The 21,159-nt window shown below is 43.4% G+C and overlaps 1 protein-coding gene across 1 annotated transcript in view; it reads right to left on the bottom strand.

The window, feature by feature from the left end:
• Pamr1 (peptidase domain containing associated with muscle regeneration 1) overlaps nt 1-21,159 on the bottom strand; it is an 88,742-nt gene that overhangs the window by 20,626 nt on the left and 46,957 nt on the right. Inside the window, exons 4-6 of the mRNA XM_034496421.1 lie at nt 12,024-12,138; nt 10,230-10,447; nt 5,891-5,998 (exon numbers count right to left, since the gene is read on the bottom strand). Of these exons, the coding sequence (XP_034352312.1) occupies nt 5,891-5,998; nt 10,230-10,447; nt 12,024-12,138 (441 nt within the window). The remainder of the gene's footprint in view (nt 1-5,890; nt 5,999-10,229; nt 10,448-12,023; nt 12,139-21,159) is intronic.

The following is a 21,159-nucleotide window of genomic DNA, read 5'->3' as shown; positions in this document are numbered from 1 at the left end:
GGGAAAGATTGTCATCTTAGGAAAACACTTAGGGAAGGTGAGGCTGGAATAGTAACATCTACAGGCTGCTCTGTCAGGGGCTTTGGCATCCTCCTGACCACTGGAATGAAGTCAAACCCCATGAATCTAATCAGGAACTCTCTCCTCGGGTTAATGGGTTCCTTTGAGTAGAAATCTATTTCTAGTCTGATGAGAATACCTAGCTTCTGAAATACAGGTCCCAGTTCTTATTTTGAAGAGCGGTGGTTGCACTAGGGATCATCCTGTAGATTTGATGCAATGGTGGTGAAGGCCCATTAAGGGAAAACTAGTTACTTATGGCCAAGGCAATGAAATATTAGGCTGGGTGGAGCCCCAACATTCCAAGCTACCCCATATAAAAAAAGCTAATCCTGATGGACTGGTCATTCACCTGACTAAGGACCATTTTTCTGGAAGGCAGGACCTCTCCTAGAAGCAGGCTCACTTTAAACCATACTAAAGAAATAGGCAGAACAATTACCCCTTTAATGAGTGTCTATATTTTTCCTTCCCAGAATTCCTGCCCCCTAGCATACTCTGTTAAAGAGCACACAGTCTGTCTGCCTTTCCAAATCACTCATCAAGCCTAACATTTTCTTCAATGCAGTTTCCAACCATGCTTTCCCTAACATGTGAGGCTTCATTTTTCCTCGAACCCCACTCTGTACCATGTCTGTTGCCACACGACTGCCTTCCATGCTGACTTAATTCAAATGGTATAGCAGCTGCGGCTGCTGCTGCTGTTCCTCCTCCTCCTCTTCCTCCTCCTCCTCTTCCTCCTCCTCCTCTTCTTCCTCCTCCTCTTCCTCCTCCTCCTCCTCCTCCTCTTCTTCTTCTTCCTCCTCCTCCTCCTCTTTCATCTTCTCTTCTCCATTCTCCTCCACTGGACAGCTGCTGGGAATTACAGCTTGCCTAATCCATAATTTTTTCTTTTAAACTCTAATAAAATTGTCCTCTTTGAATAAATATTAGCTTTGCTTGACTTTCAAACTTCTCCTGCCTTTTAATCCTTTAATCAGCAGAGAAAAGGAGTCCATTCCTACAACCCTAGATGATATCAGATTGGCTAAAAGCAAATCTTTTAGTGCCCTTTTGGCAATGTCTCTCAAAAATATAATTATGAATGTCCTCTAAACAAACAGTACAGCATCTGGGAACTCAGTTCACATGTGAACAACAAAATAATGTAAAGATACAGATTACAGCCCTCTTATAAGAACAAAATACTTAGAACAATATTAACTCCATCTAAGGAATTAAATGAATGCATATTTCCATATTCACCATAGAATAATCAGCAGTCATTTTGTGTGGGGAAATGCCTACAACATGGACATTGACAACACATTAAAAGTTCATATGTGTGCTTTAGTCTGTTTGTTTAAAATCGGGTCTCCCCACCTTGTTGCTGTTGCTGCCGGGGCTGGATAGCAGCAGCAGTGTGTTTCCTGTGTCTTGAAGGATGCTCAGCATCATCCCCCTGCCCACAGGATGCATCATCATCCAAGTTGCATCCAAGTTACCTTCTTCCAATGTTGCGAAGGCCATCAATGTTTGAAGATGAAGGGCAACTTCACCCCAGTTGAGAATCACTGGTTTAAAGTATGATTTAGATAACCAACTTATCTTTGTATATCTTAGAAAAATTCTGAGAAAGACAGACCTAGTGTTCCTCAAAGTGGTTCCCCTGAAAACAAAGATGGCTGAGGAAAAAATGTTTTATTTTATATTTATGATACTGTTCAACTACTTAAAAATAAATGTGTATGATGTATTATGTATGTATGATGTATGTGTGTATGTATTTGTGTATGTTAATATTGTATAAATTGATGTGTATGCACATGTCATGGGCACATGTGTAGAAAACAAAAGACAAGCTCCTGTAGTGGTTCTTGCCTTCCATCTTTGAAGCAGGATTTTCCCATCCCCCCACACCACTGCCACCACCACCACCATCACATAAGCAGACTGCATATACCAGGCCTACACAGCTTCTAGGAATTCTTCTGTCTCTACCTCTGATGTCCCCTCAGGAGCACAGAGATTACAGAAGTACACACTAATACATCTGGCTTTATGTGAGTTCTGGGATTTAAACTGAGATCCTTGCACTTGGGTAGCAAACACTTTACCCATGGAGCAAGCTCTCAAGCCCCCATTTGACTTTTTACATCTATGTTCTAGTGTCAGTCTATCTTATTCCACTCCCATTTATAGACATAGAAGATGTGGAAAGTGGCTAACATCAAGGACTGTGTTTGGAATGGTGGCGTGGATAAACCTCATTTAGGGGAAAGAACTCAATGTTGACCAGAGGTTATCAATCACCTGGACTCTTATCACACTACATGGCAAGACCCACATCTAAGATAACACAAACTATGGGAGAAATACGTAATTCTGCCTCCTGGCTCTGAATTTGCTGAGGACCAGATTTAAAGATAGATCCACAAAGGACAGGACTCTTGTGCATGCTGGTTTGGGGGGTCCTTGAAGCTGCTTTTAAAAACAAGTTTCTGATCCAATTTGGGGAGTTTGGAGATTCTCCAAATTGTTTGCTTGCATTTCTTGTTAATTTTGAAGGAATTCCCTCTGGGGAGATGGTTGCAGCCCACTGATATCCTTAGAAGGAAAACAGAAGTGCCACCCCCTGGATAGTGCTCTCCTCAAACACAGACTGCCAGAAACAAACAGTATCTAAGATCTGTTCAGAAATCACAAGGTAAAGTGTCACGACTGGATTTTTGTGATGTCTCCCCAACTGAGTGAATTAGAATTCACCCTGAACTTCCTATCAAGAAAAACAGACCTGGATCTTACTAAAAATAATAAAAATTTAACTTCCCATACTGATGTTAGCAAGTGACATATGAGATATCCACACTTAGCTCTTCACCCAGCTACAACTACACAGTCATGGGAGTAGGGTTGGGAGTTACAGTTTCTGAACTGTATTTTGAAAACTGGAAATGGAGAATTAGTTCCTTTGACCATCTCCCTAAGAGGTGGTGGTTTGCTTGCTTGTTTTATTTATTTGTGGTTTTGTTATTTTGCAGCGCTGGGGATCCATCCCCAAACCTTGGACTACTAGGCAAACACTCCATCACAGACCTGCATCCCAGCCTTGTCTGGTATTTAAAGTGATTGGAGACCATTTATAAATCAAGCTACAATCCATGTGCCTTATGCGACAATCTTTTTTCATGATTCTTGTTTTTCTTTTGATAGAATAACTTTACTGAGAAATCCAGTTTTGACTCACAAGCTACCCATGCATAGTTTAGTCATAACTTCTGGAACAATTTACTTTTCTCTCCTGATTTGAAACAGTGTTTTTTAAAGCTTCTTTGGCTTGTATGATCATGTTTTGCTTTTTCCTAGTGTTACCTCTATTTATCAAAACTCTAGTTAGTCATTCAGAAATGAAGTCTTCCTTTTCTTCATTTCCCCATCTGAATCTCAGAGTTGGCTGTTGTGAAGAATCTAGACTGTGTATACAAACCCTTGAAACAAGGAAGGAGCCCAACTGCTCTCATCTGTTGTATATAACACAGAAGCCTCCGATGAGGGTGGATCCAGGAATCCATACATCATTTTCTAAGTCTCTTACACAGTGACATTCAGGCCAGCTGTGCCAAACCCGGGTTTTTAGCAGGACACCGTGGCATGCTTAGAGACCCACTGCTGAAACTGCATTTCCCATCTGTACTGTTTGTAAAGAATATTAGTAATCGTTACCCTGAAAAACACATCAACTTTCCAGACAGCAGAGGACAGGACATGCATGTGCTGGTTAGGAACTTCTAGAACAGAAATTCTCTGTTGGTTCTCTGCCCTTGAAGCCCTTCCTCCAGTTCTAATGTTCCTCCATTTAATTCTGTGGCCTGTATGATGCAGGAAACCGATCCTGGGTTCCTGTCACTGTACTGCACAGCTGCTCAGGAAGCGAGGCATATGCTCTGGTTTCCTTTCCCTTGCTGGGATAAAGCACTCTAACCGAAAATAACCTAGGGAGGAAAGTATTTATCTCGCTTGCACTTTTTGGGCTAGGGTGCACCACTGAGGGAAGTCAAGACAGGAACTCAAGTCAGGAACCTGAAAGCAGGGTGGTTTGTTGTTCCACACAGAATTACCTCCATGCAGGGAACTCACTGGCAGCCAAGGAAGTGCATTAGAAACCATGGGAGAAGGTTGCCTGCTGACTCATTTGCAGGCTCATATTTAGCTAGCTTTCCTAGTTAGCCCAAGAACACCAGCCCAGAGACTGGTGTCAAGCATAGTAGGCTGGGCCCTGCTACATGGATTAACAGTGGAAACAATCTCCCACAGACATGTCCATGGGGCTGTCTGATCTGGGCAATCCCTCAACTGAGATTCCCTTCTCAGGAGGTTCTAGGCTTTGTCAAATTGACAGTCAAGCAGAGACAACATGTTGGAGTCATATTTCCCTCCTTCCCTAGGGCAGCCTTGGCCACTGACTAATTGCTGTGTGGCTAGAAGAGCCCAGCGCCCTTGCCTGGCATTTCGTATTTTACCACAGCCAAGCCTTGGGCCTCGAATTTTTCTTGAAATTGCTTTCTGCTTGACTTCTTTTCATTTCTAGGCTAGTTCTCCTAAGCCATAACAGCACCTCTGGGGAGCTTACAGAGTCCTTACAGTCTCACTTGCACATATCGCATCTCTGGATCTGTTCTGTGGAGCCCTGCCTAGGGCATCCTCTTCCTCTGCTTGTCCTCAAACCCATTCTTGCTCTGCACTCCTCACTCTGCATGGTTTTCATTGCAGGGTGATGGCTGTAAAGAGCATCACTAATTTTAGGTCTCAATTTCTGCTAGAACACATACTATACACATCTTGGTTACCAGAAACCATAACAAGTGATTTCTGGTCCTGAGAGTGAAGTTCTTCTTTACCGGTATCATGGCCCACAGCACCACAAAGCAGGACTGGATAGTTGTGGTGCCATGGTACACATGATAATTCCCAAGGCAAAGGACCTGTCCTGCTGGATGTATGCTTAAACTCAGTGGGTTCAAGTTTCTCTCTCCTCTGGCAAAACCTCAAATCTAGTAGCAAAAGGGAATTGTGTTTCAGCTCCCTCCCTTATTTTTGGTGTGCATCGCATCATTTTTTTGGAGTTGGTTTCTCCTGGTTTCCATTATTTGGAGGGCCTCAGGTAACAGAGAACTGTTATTACTCTGATTTTGACTGTCCACAAAACCAAAAATCTAATGATTGAACTGTGAGGCCAAGACATGACACAAAGACTAAAATTGTACCTTAGCGAAAATACATGTGCTTAGCATACATGAAACCCTGGGTTCAGCCCTTAGTATCCAAACCAAGAAAGAGGCAAATATGAAGAGAGAGAAGGAAAGAGAGAAAGGGGGAAATGAATATGGCTTAGGGTACTTGGAGGATGGCTCAGTGAGTGAACTGCTTGTTGTACAGGCATGATGACCTGAACTTACATTCTTAGCAACCATTTATTTAAAAGTCATCATGACAGTTCACATCTGCAGTGTCAACACTGTGAGAAGCAAGCAGGAAGATGACCTTGCTGTCTAGCCATACTAGTCAATCAATGAGTCCCAGATTCAGTGGAGAAAAATGAAGAGAGAGATAGGAAAATAGCCAACATCAAACTCTGTTTTCCATAATCACATGTGTGCATGTGCATGTGCATTAACACACACACACACACACACACACACACACACACACACTATAAAGATAATGACAACCCAGTCGACCATATGATGTGCCATCTCAGACAGACTACTGAAGACACTAAGAAAGCACAATGCAAACCCAAATCATTTTGCATCCCGCTAACATCTTAAATCCTACCTGTAAGCATACTTACGGTTTTCACAGCGCTGCCCAGTGTAGCCAGCCAGGCAGGCACACTTGAAAGACCCAGTTGTGTCAAGGAGGCATGTGCCATCATGGAAACAAGGGGATGAGGAACACGCTGAAATAGAAAGGTATCTGTCAGTGTCACCACCAATAGTGAATCCGCCCCACCAAGCCTGTAATCTGAACTGACATGTTTTCACAAACTTCTTAAAATTACAAACATCTTGTTCCTTTTACTGAATTCAGGCTGCTGTGATTTTAGAATGCAGAAAACACATAGCTATTAAGTGTTAAATGATGCTGATACTGTTTGACAGGTCTGAAGCACCCAAAAGTTGTGCTCAAAGTACCCACATGTGGTCTGAGAAGCACAAAACAAGCCCAAAGGACCACTGCACCGATGAAAGCAGCATCATGAAGGATCTCTCCCACAGGGACTCAGTAGGTCCCTCCTCCAGGCTACACAACCAGCAAAACGATGCTGGAGAAAAAGAAAACCTTCAGTGGTATAGCTGCCTGCAAATTGCAAAGCCCACTCCAGTGATGTAGCCTTTGGGAACCATCGTCCATGCCAGCAGATGTTATCTGAGTGGTGCAGTTCCTGTAAGGGACTCCTCACCAATGTTCCTGCAAGAAACCCTAATTAACTCATTGGTTCACTAAGCCAGAATGAAATGGGATTTACTTTAGACTTCCCAAGACTCAATAGGTAATGCCTGGTAATTTCTTTACTGCACAACTTCTTAGTTCAGTGGCCTGATGTGCACACAAAGTTCTAAGAACACACATAATATTCAGTCTTTCCAAATCTTAATGAAGCTCAGAACCTGTGGTTGACTGAGCATCTTAGGGCCTTTTTTGTTTCTGCAAAAGCCAATGAGAAGCACTAGTGTATGTGTTAGCGATCATCCCTAATTCATGTATGTTTGTATCCCTTGACTCAGTTCAATGAAATAGTAGTGAGGGCCACAGAGAAACACAGAGATACACAGGACTTCCTATTTACAAGATCAAGGCTATAGAAAAGAAAAGCAGACAATGACTTTAACCTGAAGCATAATGCAGTTATTTTATTGTGGACAAAGGAAGGGCTGCAGGGCAGTGAACAAAAGGAAAAAGACATAGCTCAACGGGGAAGGAGAAAGGTAGGGAGGAGAGAGAGTGTGATACAGGGCCTGCAGGGCTGATTTTGAAGTATGGGTTTAGGACATGAGGCCTTAGCTAGAGGGAATAACTGAAGGATAAGCAGACAGTTGGGAGTGCTTGAGGGACAAGAGGTGGTACTGTCTGCTGTTTGCCAGTGCTCCTCACAGGTGGAAGATGCTTCTTCAGTCACAGGGCCATAGGCTAATGAGCTGCCACTTTCCACACTGGCTACCTTGACTGCTAGCTCCAGTTGCTTGTTCCAAATATCCACAGATGCTTTCCACTGTGTCTCCTCAGTCTATTTTGAATGTTCCATTATAGAATGACAGCCTGGTCACAGGCTGACCATCCTCCACTCCAGCAATTAAGGCATCTTTCCCTGCAGAGCACCATGGGACATAGCATGGGAAGGAACCAGATACTCAGACAATCAGATACAACTGTACGAAGCTGCTGTGCGCAATGTCTTCAAGGAGGGGAAGACTGGGCAGCCACGATGCTGGTCTTGGTGGAAGGGCATGGTTAAAGGAACCCTAACCTCTCACTCTCTCCTGTTGTGTGAGATATTTAAAATGGCAGCAGTCAACCTGGCTTTTCTTAATCAGCCACCATGTCCCGACTAGCCTAGGCCTGTGGCCACAAGCGAGCAGCGGAGGTGTGTTCTCTCTGCTGCCACAGCTCAGGCAGTCAGAGACACTGGCCCTGCCACCCATGAGATGCCAGCATGGGAGATGACTCTGCCAATCTTCCACGTTGTCTCCACAAGGCTGGGCTGCTCCCAGACCATCCCGACATCACACGGGCCCAGTAGGAATGAGACTCTAATGCTTAGATTATCCAAAGGCTTTATATATTTGCCTTGCTCAATAACAAGATGCCCATAGAATCAGAGGTGTAACCCAATACCCAACCTAGATATATCAACTACCTTTGGCTGCTAGAGACAGGTGCACATCCACTTCCATGATCCCCTCTCTTGTGTTCTCTCCCCTAGCTCCTCCTCTTCCTTCTCCTCTTTCTCTCCTTACTCCTCCTCTTCCTCTCCTTACTCCTCCCACCTTAGCTCCTCCCAACTTGTGGGAAAAATATCCCACTACATCCTCCTTCCCTAAGACTCTCACATTAGATCTCCCTCCCAAGGCCTTCTCGGTAACTAGACTGTCATTTCTCCGTACTCTCATTATTCTTGCTCAGTAGCTTTGAAAATTGACCTTAAAACAGAAGCTTGTTGTGGAAACGAGCAATCCAGACTCACAATAAGGAGAGCTCAAGTTATTGCTTAGAATTCAGTGTTTTGTCCAGAAGGTCAAATCCTACCTCCAGACAGAACCAGATAGGAGCAGAAAGGACAGGATAGAAGTTGGTCTTGCAGTAATCAGTACATGACATTTAGTACTGTAGTTTAAAACTTATTATTTTTTTTTCTGGGCTTGGAGAGTTGACTTAGAGGTTCAGAGAACTGGCTGCTCTTCCAGAGGACCCAGGTTTAATTTCTAGCACCCACATGTGGTTACAACTGTCTGGAACTCCATTTTCAGGTGATCTGATGCCCTCTTTATATATTTATAAATATATAAAGACCTCTGTAAGCACCAGGCATGAACATTGTACACAATGCAGAAAAAACATCCACACACATAAAGTAAATAATTTTTAAATTTTCAAAGATTTATTTATTTATTTTATGTATGTGAGTACACTGTCCTGTTGCTGTCTTCAGACACAACAAAAGAAGACATCAGATTCTGTCACAGATGGTTGTAAGCCACCATGTAGTGCTAGGAATTGAATTCAGGACCTCTGGAAGAGCAATCAGTGCTCTTAACCACTGAGCCATCTCTCCAGCCCCAAATAACTATCTTTAAATCCTTACTTTTTGACAATTTTGCACATGAATATAATGCATCTTGATTACTTTTATACCCCTGTCAGCCTCTCCTGCTCCCTCCTAGTCTTACTAAACCCCTTTCTACTTTCATGTCTGGTTTTGTTTATTTTTGTGACCCACTGCGTTTAATTAGGCTTGTCTGAACACAAGTGGGAGTTATTACTGAAGCATGGTCTGGTACTTACAACTTTTGGTACCTGTTTACAGACTCCTGGTTTAGGCAGTTATTGAGTATTTAGATTGTGCAAGCTTTTTCTCCCAGAATTTCTTACATACCTGTGGGGCCATCAGTATATACGTCAGCCCTTCTGGGCTCCAGCTGCCTCCTCCGTATGAAGGAGGCATAATTCCTAGTTCCAGTTTCGGATGAGCTTTGCTGAAGGGGAAAAAGAAAAGTTCTCCTCACTGTGTAAGCTGCTTCTGAGAGTTGGGTATCCTGATTTTGAATAAAGATAAACAAGTGTGGGGAGCCGACAGAAAGCGGCTATCATCCTTGCAGCCATCTTGAGCCACATACCCTGACAAGAGACTTGATTACGTTAGTCTACAACAGCTGAGCACACTCTGATAACATCTTGCTTTAGATACCCAGGATTTTTCCTTGGGTGTGTGAGACTTAAAGGTATGTGACTTAAGGGCGTGACTTAGAGATCAGATTTAGAGACAAGCCCTAAGGGCACGACTTAAAGGTGTGGCCTAAAGGCGTGGCTTAGAAGTGAGACATATAAAAGGTGAGAGACAGACAGGAGAGTTCAGAACAATTTGGAGATCAGAGAATCAGACACTTCAGAGAGAACAACTTGGAGCAAATTATTAGGAATTAGGCATTCGAAAGAGTACAACTTGGAGTTAGTTATTAGACATTAGGCACTTAGCACTTGGAAGAAGTAACTTGGAACTTGGAGGCACTAGGGACTAGGAACTAGGAACTAGGGACTAGGAACCCAAGACTTGGGACTTGGGGAGAAGAAGAGAGACTGAAGAATAAATGGGATTGAATCACACTCTGCCTTGTCTCCATTCCTTGAGTCTGTCCTCACTCTCTCTCTCTTGCTGAACCCCGACCGGCAGACCAGAGCAGCTTGGGGCAGTGCAGGCTCTAACAACTTAGCCCCCAAGGCTTTGGCAGTACGGGTTCCAACACTGATAGAACGGTCCGAGACATTTTGGCCCCCAAACATGGGATAGTGCAGTTCTCAACATTTCTGGCCCCCAACTGTGGGGCAGCTCGGGCCGCAACAAACAAGAAAACACAGAAAGGTGCCTTTATGAAGCAAGCCATCCAAGGCTAAATTGTCTCTGTAGTCTTTACCTGTGATCTCTTCAAAGACAGCGTGGAAGCCATCGAAGTTCTTGGAGCCATCAGAATGGAAAAGGACATGGAGTGAAGAGCCAGTGCTCCTGATGGGAGGTGGCCTCTCATTGCCACAGAAACGCTTAATAATAGGGCTGTCACTGTTATCCCCATCACGGACCTCCACGTAGTCATATTGGCACATGTAGTCAAACTCCAGGCTCAACATGCCAAACCTGCATGGGGAAAGAATAACAGAAAGAGCTGGTAGGCCCAGGTCTATTCTGGGGGTAAGTTCAAGGTCAAATGATGGCTTCACAGAGATATTCAATATAGAAAACAGATGATAAAGAAAGAGACATGTCGTAGGTGCCAAATAAACCAGATAAGAGTAGAAATCCACTCAGATGGAGAAAAAAAAATGTCTACTATCAAGTAAGGCCTTTCTGAGAGCCTGATTTTTTAAGCCAAGATTCAAATATTGCAACGGAGACTCATGACAGTCATGAACAAGAGTGATCTAGGGAGGAGAATCTCTAAGTGTAGAAGTCCTGGTGGCAGTAATGACTGTGGCATGTATGAGGACCTAAAAGAAAATCAAGACTACCACAAGGCTGTGAGTGAAGGAACAGTGAGCACCGAGGCCAACCATGAAAGCCAGAGTTTTATCCCGCATTCTAGGGAGCTCTGATTCTCTTGTAAGTCTAATGGTTGGGCACAGGCATATTTCAACAAGGAGGTAATGGCTAGATTTCCAATGTATAAAGATCATGGTAGCCACTCTAAAAGGAGGGAAATGGTAGTGTTGGTCAAAGTAGAAGCAGGAAGACTAGCCAGGATTCAGGACCCATCACTGGGAGAATTGGTGATGCTTGCCGTAAAATTGTGACAGTGGACACAAGGTTTGTGGGTGGCCTTGAGATTACTTTACAAGCAGGAAGACAGATTTGGATTGCAGTGTGGCTCTGGTAGGTGCTGTATATGGATGGAGTCCTGGGGATGAGCTTTGGGAAGAACATCTACATATGCCTCCAAACTTCTCCACTGTTTCAGCTGTCCCTGGCTAGGAGGCCCATATTTAAAGAAGTGGAAAGAGATCCCATGATTCTGTACTTCTCTGGGACTCCTGAATAGCTGACACATTTCTAGATCTTATATTTAATTTTAGGAGAGGTTTATTTTTATTCCCTGAGTCTTAGAGACACCCTCAAAGGCTCTGAAATAACCATTTGTCTTAGTCCCTGAACTACTGAAATATTAACTTGTAGCACTTAGCAGCAGCTTTCTCATCCCTGTAGACCCAGTTCAGAGCCCATTTCCTCTAGGAAAGCCCAGTCACTGAGCCTTGCTCTCAAGCCCAGGTCCTCGGGATGAGGGGACACCAGATACCAAGTATCAGGTTCTAGAAAGGATTCAGAAAGGGATCTAGTTTGCTCCTTGCTTTCAGTTTTTGGTATCATGTTGCTCCTCTTGAAAGTCAGGAAGCCAACTAAGAACCTAGACGGCATGAGGCAACATTGGCATGAACTGATTCATTTGGAAAATACTAAAAGCTTGTAACTCAGAGGACCAGGGATTTGAACCTTCTCCACCCTCACCACTGGTTAAAGAACAACATCCTCAGAAATCCTGAGTGATGGAATCATCCACTCCCCTGGGAGGGAAAAGGAGGAATTGTTTCTAGGAGGCAAAACTATACTGGAGGCTAGAATGGTGTCTGTGTTTCATCTCTGGTCACCGGGACACAGGACCTTCCATCCCACTGGTGTCCTTATAGGCTCATACGCCTTATATCTGGGCACAGCCCCTTACCTCAGCTGGATGATAAACCCAGGTCTGGCATGAATGGTCCATTCACAGTGAGCATTTAAGGGATAGCTCTCCAACAAGATCTGACCCTTTGAAGCTCGAAGAACCTGGCCACATCCTGAAAAGAGAAGAAAAAAGTTGAGACACAGATAATGAGGTCAACAGAAGAAATATGGGAGAAGTGTGTTTTAGTCCCATTTATCAAAGGACATGAAAGGTCACAAAATAAAGGATAAGATGAAGAAGGATGTGAATAGTTCTTAATCTAGAAAATTTGCATAACTGAATCCATTCATTCCACTCAGTCGTGTGGGATAGGGTACTACCATCTCAGTTTTCCAGTCTTGCCACTGAGAGACTAAGGTTGGCCCAAGTCTGATGTACAGTCCACAACACCCCATCTGCTGCCTCTCTGGCTCCACTCATTCTCCTGCTATTCCTGCAGAAGACTCAGACTATGCCGCATCACTTCTGTCCCCTTCCCACCTGGCTAGACAATGTATGTGTTTACATGCTCTGTGACCAGTTGTGGATTTGTTCTGTGACAACCTATGTAATAAATTCTTCCTTAATGCACAGCACTAGATCTTCTACCTGGTGAACTAGATTCATAATTTTCACTTTTTTCTCACCCCCAAGTCCTCTTGTTAAAGCTTTCATTCAGTTTGCCAACTAAAAATGCAAACTGTGGATAAAAAGTAAGTTCCTGGATAAAGCAGAAGCAAGAGCCAGAAGCATCTTGCTGCCTGCTTGCCTGGTCCTATAAACTTCTTTGAAAGACAGCACTAAGGTCAAGGTTTGGAAGTCCCTAGCAGAGGAGTTCTCTGAGTTCCATGTTAAATGAAGTGTTAAGATACACCTTGTTTTAAAAAGATGGTTTGTGATAAACATTTTCAGTTGATTTCATAGAAAAAATTCATATGAATAATATAAATAAATGGGTTTCTTTATCTGATCTCGGCAAATTGAGACTCAATGAGCCAAATGGAGCCTATTCCCTGTTGCTATCTATAAAGTCTCATTGGATTGGGAGTCAGGGTCCACACCTATAATCCCAGTACCCAGGGAGGCAGGAAGAGTATACATTTAAGGATAGCCCAAGTAACAAAGCAAATATTATTAAAAGACAATAACAACAAAGTCTTTTTGCACGCAACCATGCCGATCTAAAGGTATGCTGTATTTGTTTCTTCAGCCAAATTCACAATAGTAGCAGAGTTGGAAGTCATGAGATATAGTAGGATCTCAATAAATGAAAATACTATCTAGACCATCATAGAGGAAAATTATCTACTCCAGTTCTATACAGAAATCAAGATATCATAAACTCCAGATATACAGTAGGTCCATTCCAGAGCCAATCCTCTGAAAAGCTAATCCCAAAGCTATTAAGAAAAATGGTAATATCAGTAGGTACTTATCCACAGTCATATGACAGTAGAAATATGTCTGCAGTCTTGGGGAAAGAACCTAAACCCTACTTTTAACAAAGACGAGGCCCAAGGCTTTTATGTATGACTAAGATGTCTAATTTGTCTCTTCACTGAGATGTGTAGCACTACCTTGCTCCATCATGAAAAGTGGTGGGCTCCTGTGAAGGCCCAGTCTCCTCCAAGCTATCCTGCCTACATCCTTAACACCCAGCATTCTATTCTCCACATAGCTGCCAGACCTGTTCTTATATAATAATAATAATAATAATAATAATAATAATAATAATAATCAACTCAGATGGTTTTACTCTTTATTTAAGCTCACCAAGGGTTACCCCTGTGTGAGCATCATCCCATGTGTCATATAGCGTTGAAATATCTCATCTGGGAAAAAAGGGGGATGATAAGACTAATGAAAAAAAGAAAGCATGTACAGTGCAAGAAGTTAATGAAACTTACAAGGCTGAGGATTTTCCAGAAATTTACAAGACCCCTCCCCGCTGTTATAAAAGTACTAACAATTGCTGGGCAGAGAAGACTCTGTAATGGGTGAAGCTGCCTATAATTTGAGCAGCACACAGTTGCCTATTCTAGGAACTTTATTTATTTTATATTTACTTTTTATTTTATTTTTATGATGCAGCTGTCTTTGAGTCAGTCATTCATGCTCCTATAAATAATTCCACATATGTGCTCCTCCTGTAAGTAACCCAAGCAAATTCCCTGACTCATCCATGCCCTATCTGAATGGACAGACATTTGTTCACATCTCCCCAAGGAAAGTCACACAACACAGTGACAGCCACAGACCTGCCTCATTGACTGTGTGATGTCACCTCTTAATCCCAACCATCTGCCTGCCCATTCTGCTCCAGCCACACCAACCTTCCTAATGCCAGGCCTTGAGCTTGTTTCAAGTTCAACCTAAGAAGCTCATGGTCTCCCTTCTTCTGCCAACTAGCCTCAGCTACCACTTATGGAAATGCCTGCCCCTATTCGACAGTCTAACTTCATCATGGTTTTGTCTTCTTTGTAACTCATTTCACAAAGTTGAAATTTTTGGATTTTCCTTCTTTACCTACTTTGGTAGAGCTGGTGCCTTTGCTAGCTTGTACAGCTATAGCACCTGGAATGTCCGTGGGAGGGAAGGAGGGAGGGAGGAAGGAAGGGAGAGATGGAGAAAGGAAGGAAAGAAAGAAGGAAGGAAGGAAGGAAGGAAGGAAGGAAGGAAGGAAGGGAGGGAGGGAGGAAGGAAGGGAGAGAGGGAGGGAGGGAGGGAGGGAGGGAGGGAGGGAGGGAGGGAGGAAGGAAGGAAGGAAGGGAGGGAGAGAGGAAGGAAGGAAGGAAGGAAGGAAGGGAGAGAGGAAGGAAGGAAGGAAGGAAGGAAGGAAGGAAGGAAGGGAGAGAGGGAGGGGAAGGAGGGAGAGAGGGAGGGAAGGAGGGAGGGAGGGAGGGAGGGAGGGAGGGAGGGAGGGAGGAAAGAAGGAAGGAAGGAAGGAAGGAAGGAAGGAAGGAAGGAAGGAAGGAAGGGAGGGAGAGATGGAGGAAGGAAGGAAGGAAGGAAGGAAGGAAGGAAGGAAGGAAGGAAGGAAGAAGGGAGAAAGGGAGGAAGAAGAATTATGCTGCTATATGTCAGGCTCTAGCTTAAAGCTATACCAGGTTTATTTCATTTAATTCTCATGATAAACCTGGGAAATAATATTCACCTTCCCATTGACTAGGTGTTGAATACTGAGGATAAGAGGGTAGTGCTCTCACGCTCTGATGGCCAACAGAGGACTCTGCAAGGTTCGGAGTGAGGACAGAAATGTCACAGTCTAACTGTCCTTTGAGGCTCAGCTTCAGCCTCACTAGCTGTGTGGGTTTGGACAGTTACTTCACCTCTCCAAAATCAATCAACTTCCGTCCCATGTGAATAAAGCTGTACGTGGGCTGTATGGTTTGTGAGGCTTCAGACAGATTATGCATGGAAGTGGTAACAGAAAAATCAGTGAAAATCAGCAGTTGCTACTGGGTGTCAGAACAGGGGTTTGAATGTGGATCTGTCTAGTTCATCTTGAATGAGACATTGTTCTCCCTTAGGGACTTTCTGATCTAAGCCTCTCCGGCTGCATCAGGAAACAGAAAGATCTTTCCTCCTCTTCCAGAGTGCCACACGTGAAGTGTCTCCCACCGGAAGCACACATTCTTCCTGCACACCTCACTCTCTCTCGCCCACATCTGCCCATCTGTTAAGGCTAAGGAAGTGCTACGTGCTACCCTGGGTGTGAGAGACAAAAAAAAGAAGCTTCTCTGCACAGCCTCAGCCCTCTAGAGCCTGGCAGCTTCCTAGCCTGCAAGGTGTTAAGTCCCAGCTCCCCTACAAATCTCCTGCTGGGAGCTCCAAGTTAGAAGCAGTTTGAAGGCTGCCAGCCTGCTTCCAGTTGCATCCTTTCCTCCTTGTGGAAGCTGGAATCAGACAGCCTCTGTCTGTAGGTTCTCCCCACCCCGGTCTCCTTGGTGAAGCTAGGACCACTCCAGGGTTTCATATAGACTCTGGAGGGCTTGGAAGCCCCCCTCCCCACCCAGAGTAGGCTGGACCACTTATGCCTGCCCTAGAGCTGTCCTCCAGAGGTAGCCAGAATTGCAAAGCATATGCAGGGGTTGGGCTCTTCAGCTGGCAGTTCCTTCTCACTCTGAAGGGGAGGGACTATTTGTCTCAAAGAGGAGGAAATCTCCAGCCAACCAAGGACAAAAAGGCCACTTTCTGGAAATGTGCTTGGAGAAGGGGCACTGGGCAGAAAGGAAAAGAAGGGACCCTACTCCCTCCCTTATTAGAGGCTCCCTCTGCTCCATTCCCACTTCTGCCTCTCCTCTGGAGTTGGCTGATCTGGGTGCAGAGACAAACTAATACACCTCTCTGCCCAGGACAGAACAGTGAATAGAGCCAGAGTTCCTGCCAAGGAAGTGCCACTAGCCAACCAGGCAGGTGGTCCTGAGTTAAAAGACCAGAGCAGGCTCAGGGCCCAGGAGACGTGCTTGGGTTCCCTAATGATTTCTTACGTGTGTGTGTGTGTGTGTGTGTGTGTGTGTGTGTGTGTGTGTATGCATGTGTGTGTCCAAATCTTCCAAACCCTGGACTCACCCCTATTCTTTTACAGTCCAACATGAACAGAATAGGTAGACAGACCTTGCTTCCATTTACAGAATTAAAAGGAAGTCTTCCTTAATTTCCAACTAGTGAGAAAACTGGAAGATTCTGTGCAGAAACGAACACCTCCAACATTCACACGAGTCTCATCGCCTCCGGCGTTAGGGGGTGGGGTGGCAAGAGAGAGACACACAGCTCTGGGAAATGGCTTGATTTTGGTTTTCTTTCATCTTCCCTTTAAGGGGAAAAAAAAGGATTCAGAGAAACTGTTTAGACAGAGAGGCATTGGTTCTATCTTTCCACTTTCAAAGATGACTCTAGAAGCAGGGCTCAGTACATGGAAAACAGCTTGAACCCTAGGAGAGTTCGCTATTGTCTGAGCCAATGTTCTCGTGGATGGAAATAAGAATACCTGTACCTGTCATCATGTCTTCTATTATTTTCTTGTTTGAAGGATTTATCAGATTTTTTTTGAGACCATTTTTTTAGTCCATGCTATCTATTTTTGAATGTTATTGCTAAGGCTGAGGCTGGCCTTGAACTTCTGAGCCTTCTGTTTCTACCTGCCAAGTGAGGGCATTTCACAGGTACATCTCAATGCCTATTTTATATGTGTTCCTGGAGATCAAACCTAGGTCCGCTTGTGCTGGGCATGTACTCTACCAACTGAGTTCTAACTCCACCCCCAGTTTCCAGCATTGTAACTGTTTCCTAAAGATACTCTGTAAAGGGCAATCATTTTATTCTTTCTATGGAGTCCTGTGTGAATCAGAGACACTATCTTAGTGTAAGATTCCCAGGGAAGCTCAGGTTATGCCCTATATTCCAGATCCTATGAGAGCCAAATGATGACACTGGCTATAACCCAGCAAGTACACAGCTGGCAGAGACAAGGCCTAATGGTGGCATGCTAATTTGCCAGCTCACTAGCTCAGGGGCAGAAAAGAAACCTAAACCCTCTGTGTGACTCCAGTTATCCCACCATCACCGTCCAGGTCCTCAGACGGACCTTCAGAGCCATGACTTCAGCTGCCTCTGTTATACGGGGGTAGTTCATTGGAGAAGATGTCATTGGTGCTAGTGCCAAGCTTCTAGATTCATATCTTGGCCCAGTCACTTACAGCTAAGTAACAATCCCTCCTCTACTCCATTACTTCCGATGACCTGGATACATTAGTGTCCCATCTATAAAATGACTCTGATGAGGACTGTAGTGGAGACTAAATGAGACTGTGCATGAAGGTATTTAGAGCAATGTCTAGTTCACAGTAAGTGGCGAGAGAAGGCTTTGAGTGGATTGGGACTCTTGTCTTCATCAGGAACACTAGAAGTCCAGTAGTGACTTTCCAAGCTGTGATTTGGCCTAAAACCCCAGTTAGCCTGGCACTTATGAAGACTGCTGATTATGCTGGGCAGTGGTGGTACACGCCTTTAATCCCAGCACTTGGGAGGCAGAGGCAGGCGGATTTCTGAGTTCAAGGCCAGCCTGGTCTACAGAGTGAGTTCCAGGACAGCCAGGGCTACACAGAGCAACCCTGTCTCAAAAAAAAACAAACAAATAAAATAAATAAATAAATAAATAAATAAAGACTGCTGATTGAATTATTTTTGTACTTAATAGTACAGCTTGCAAGGGTACTATTGTTCACCTCTTTAACAGTAACAAGCTCATGCACCATGAATTGGTAACCAAATGGGTGACTATATAAAATAATTCAACAGCTCCCTGCCCAATCAAAGCATTTTAAAGCCTCCTTTCCCTAGACCATATGTGTTATGCCTTCAGTTAAAATAACTGTTTAGCAATATATATATATATATATATATATATATATATATATATATGTAACTGAGACAGGAGATATTTCCTCCCTGAAACCTCCAGGATCATCTCCAAAATGTACAGTATGCTAATACAGCCAAAAAGACAGGAACTGGAAGGAGGTAGAAAAGAAAACTGGATTGACTGTATTCAGCCCCCATTTTTTTCTTTTGCCCCCTCCACCTGGTTCGTTCCTCAATCCACTTCTTGTATGGATAAAAATATCACAATGAAAACTAGTATTTTATACAACTAATATACACTAATAAAAAATTAGTCTTGAGGACTTTGTGCATATTGGTTGATTTTTGTTGGCCTATTTTTTTAATTCTCTGATTCTTCCTTCTCCTTGGTTCTTTTCGACTGATGTTTTTATTGTTATTAATTTCAAATACAGCGTTTATACTTCTTGCTTGCTCACTTTGTTCTTTAATTTTCTAAATCTCACTTGACATTTCTCATGTTAGTTCATAAGAGCCATATTTTCTTACAGATCCTTTAATATAATTAATCTAAAGTTATTCACAGTTCTGATCTGAAAGTTCTACAATTAGATCATCGAGAAACTATTTCCTTTGGCTAATTGTTCACTTTGCTGTAGTTTTGTTTGTTTTTCAACAGGAAAACACAACACATCACTTCATTTGATTAGGAATGTGCTTTCCTTTATTAGCTGTGTAAGATGAAGACTGTTCAGTTTAACCCGATCAGGTCAGGAGTTAGTCTGGGTCTGGGTCAGGACTAAGGCTAGAATCCCAACAGAGAGCATCTGAAATTTAAGCATCAGGAGCCCTATAAAATCTCTCTTTGAGGTTTTCAAATCCTCCTCTTTCCAACTCACCCCACTTTCTAGACTACAAAACTAAGACATTATGGGATTATGCATTTGTGAGACCACAAGTTTGTCAATTTGCAATGCAACACCCTATAGAGATCTGTTATTTCACCTAACCCTACTCAACTGGAAATCTCTGTTTCAGAAAACAGAGTTTGTGTTTGTCTTAGATTTCTACTCTAACATGCTAGCTTACAGGATCACCAAAAGCCTGGCTTCTGTGTTTCTTCTGGCAGGTACAGCCTTCATCTGTACCCTGCCTTCTTCCAGCTTCAACAGCCAGTCCCAGAGACCATGCATCCTGGATCCTTGTTCACAAGGGGAAAAAAAACCTTCCTCTGAAGGTGGTTATCATCCCTGCAGCCATCTTGAGCCATATACCCTGACAAGAGATTTGATTACAATAGCCTACAACAGCTGAGCACACTCTGATAACATTTTAGATACCCAGGATCTTCCATTGGGTGTGTGAGACTTAAAGGTGTGTGACTTAAAGACATGACTTAGAGATCAGATTTAGAGACAAGGCCTAAGGGCATGACTTAAAGGCATAACTTAGAGGCGTGGCTTAGAAGTGAGACATATAAAAGGCGAGAGGCAGACAGAAGAAATTATTATTATTAGGTAGTACAACTTGGAGTAGTTATTAGGCATTATGTAGAAGACACTTGGACTAGAGAACTCGGGAGTATAACTTGGAGTTAATTATTAGGTATTAGGCACTTGGCACTTGGAGGAAGAACTTGGATTTAGACATTAGGCACTAGAACTTGGAACTGGAAACTTGGAACTTGTAAGCACTAGGGACTAGGAACTAGGGACTAGGAACTCAAGACTTGGGACTTGGACTAAGAAGAGAGACTGAAGAATAAATGGGATTGAATCACACTCTGTCTGGTCTCCATTCTTCGAGTCCATCCTCACTCTCTCTTGCTGACCCACGGACTGCAGCTGCTTGGGGCAGTTCGGGCTAACAAGCTAGTCCCCAAGGCTTTTGGCAGTGCAGGTCCCAACATGGACAGAACGGTCTGAGACATTTTAGCCCCCAAACGTGGGGTAGTGCTGTCCCCAACATTTCTGGCCCCCAAACATAGGGCAGCTCGGGCTGCAACAGTTCTATAGTCACAGATATCTGATGGTCTTAAAGAAAATTGTGTTCTTGTTAACCTAGTGACTTCATACTGTTTGAGAAGAGGTCTTTCACGACTCTCCTCCTCCCCAGAAACTGTGCTATAGCTGATGAGTGATAGTGGTCTACAGCAGTTTAAACTACCTGGTGTCAAGAAACTTCTTAGACAGAAAACATGAAGTAATACTTACCACAGAATACTTATCCTGGCATGAATACCTCCTCCTTTTATTTCCTCAGGAAATTTTCTTTCACTATGTCTTTTATATTAACTTCTGCCTATCCAAATACACATACATATACACAGGCACACACGTGTATACTCACAAACAAGCAAAAAACACTTGATGGCTCTGGGTTATTAATAAAAATATTAATGTTTGAGTTGTATTTCTATTAGTGTGATAAGATACACTGTCAAAAAAGCAATTTAAGGGACAAAGGTTTGTTTGGCTTACAGTTCCAGGATACAGTGCATTATATCAGGAAAGTCACAGTGGTGGGAGCTTGGGGAAGCTATTCACATTCACAGACAAAAACAGAGAAATGCATGCATCACACTTGCTTGCTTGCTAGCCTTCTCCTCTCTTTTATTGTTCACAATCTACTGCCTAAAGAATGGTGCCACCCATGATGGGCTCAGTCTTCCTATACCACTTACCAAACAAGACAAGACAATGCCCTGCAGAAGTGCCTATAGGCCAACCTGATCTAGATAATTTCTTATTAAGACTTTGTTCCTAGATAATTCTAAGTTGTATCAGGCTGATAGTTAAAACTAACCAGCATA

The sequence above is a fragment of the Arvicanthis niloticus genome, chromosome 2 (assembly GCF_011762505.2).
Source record: "Arvicanthis niloticus isolate mArvNil1 chromosome 2, mArvNil1.pat.X, whole genome shotgun sequence".
Classification (NCBI taxonomy): Eukaryota; Metazoa; Chordata; class Mammalia; order Rodentia; family Muridae; genus Arvicanthis; species Arvicanthis niloticus.
This window is presented reverse-complemented; position numbering and strand designations above follow the sequence as displayed.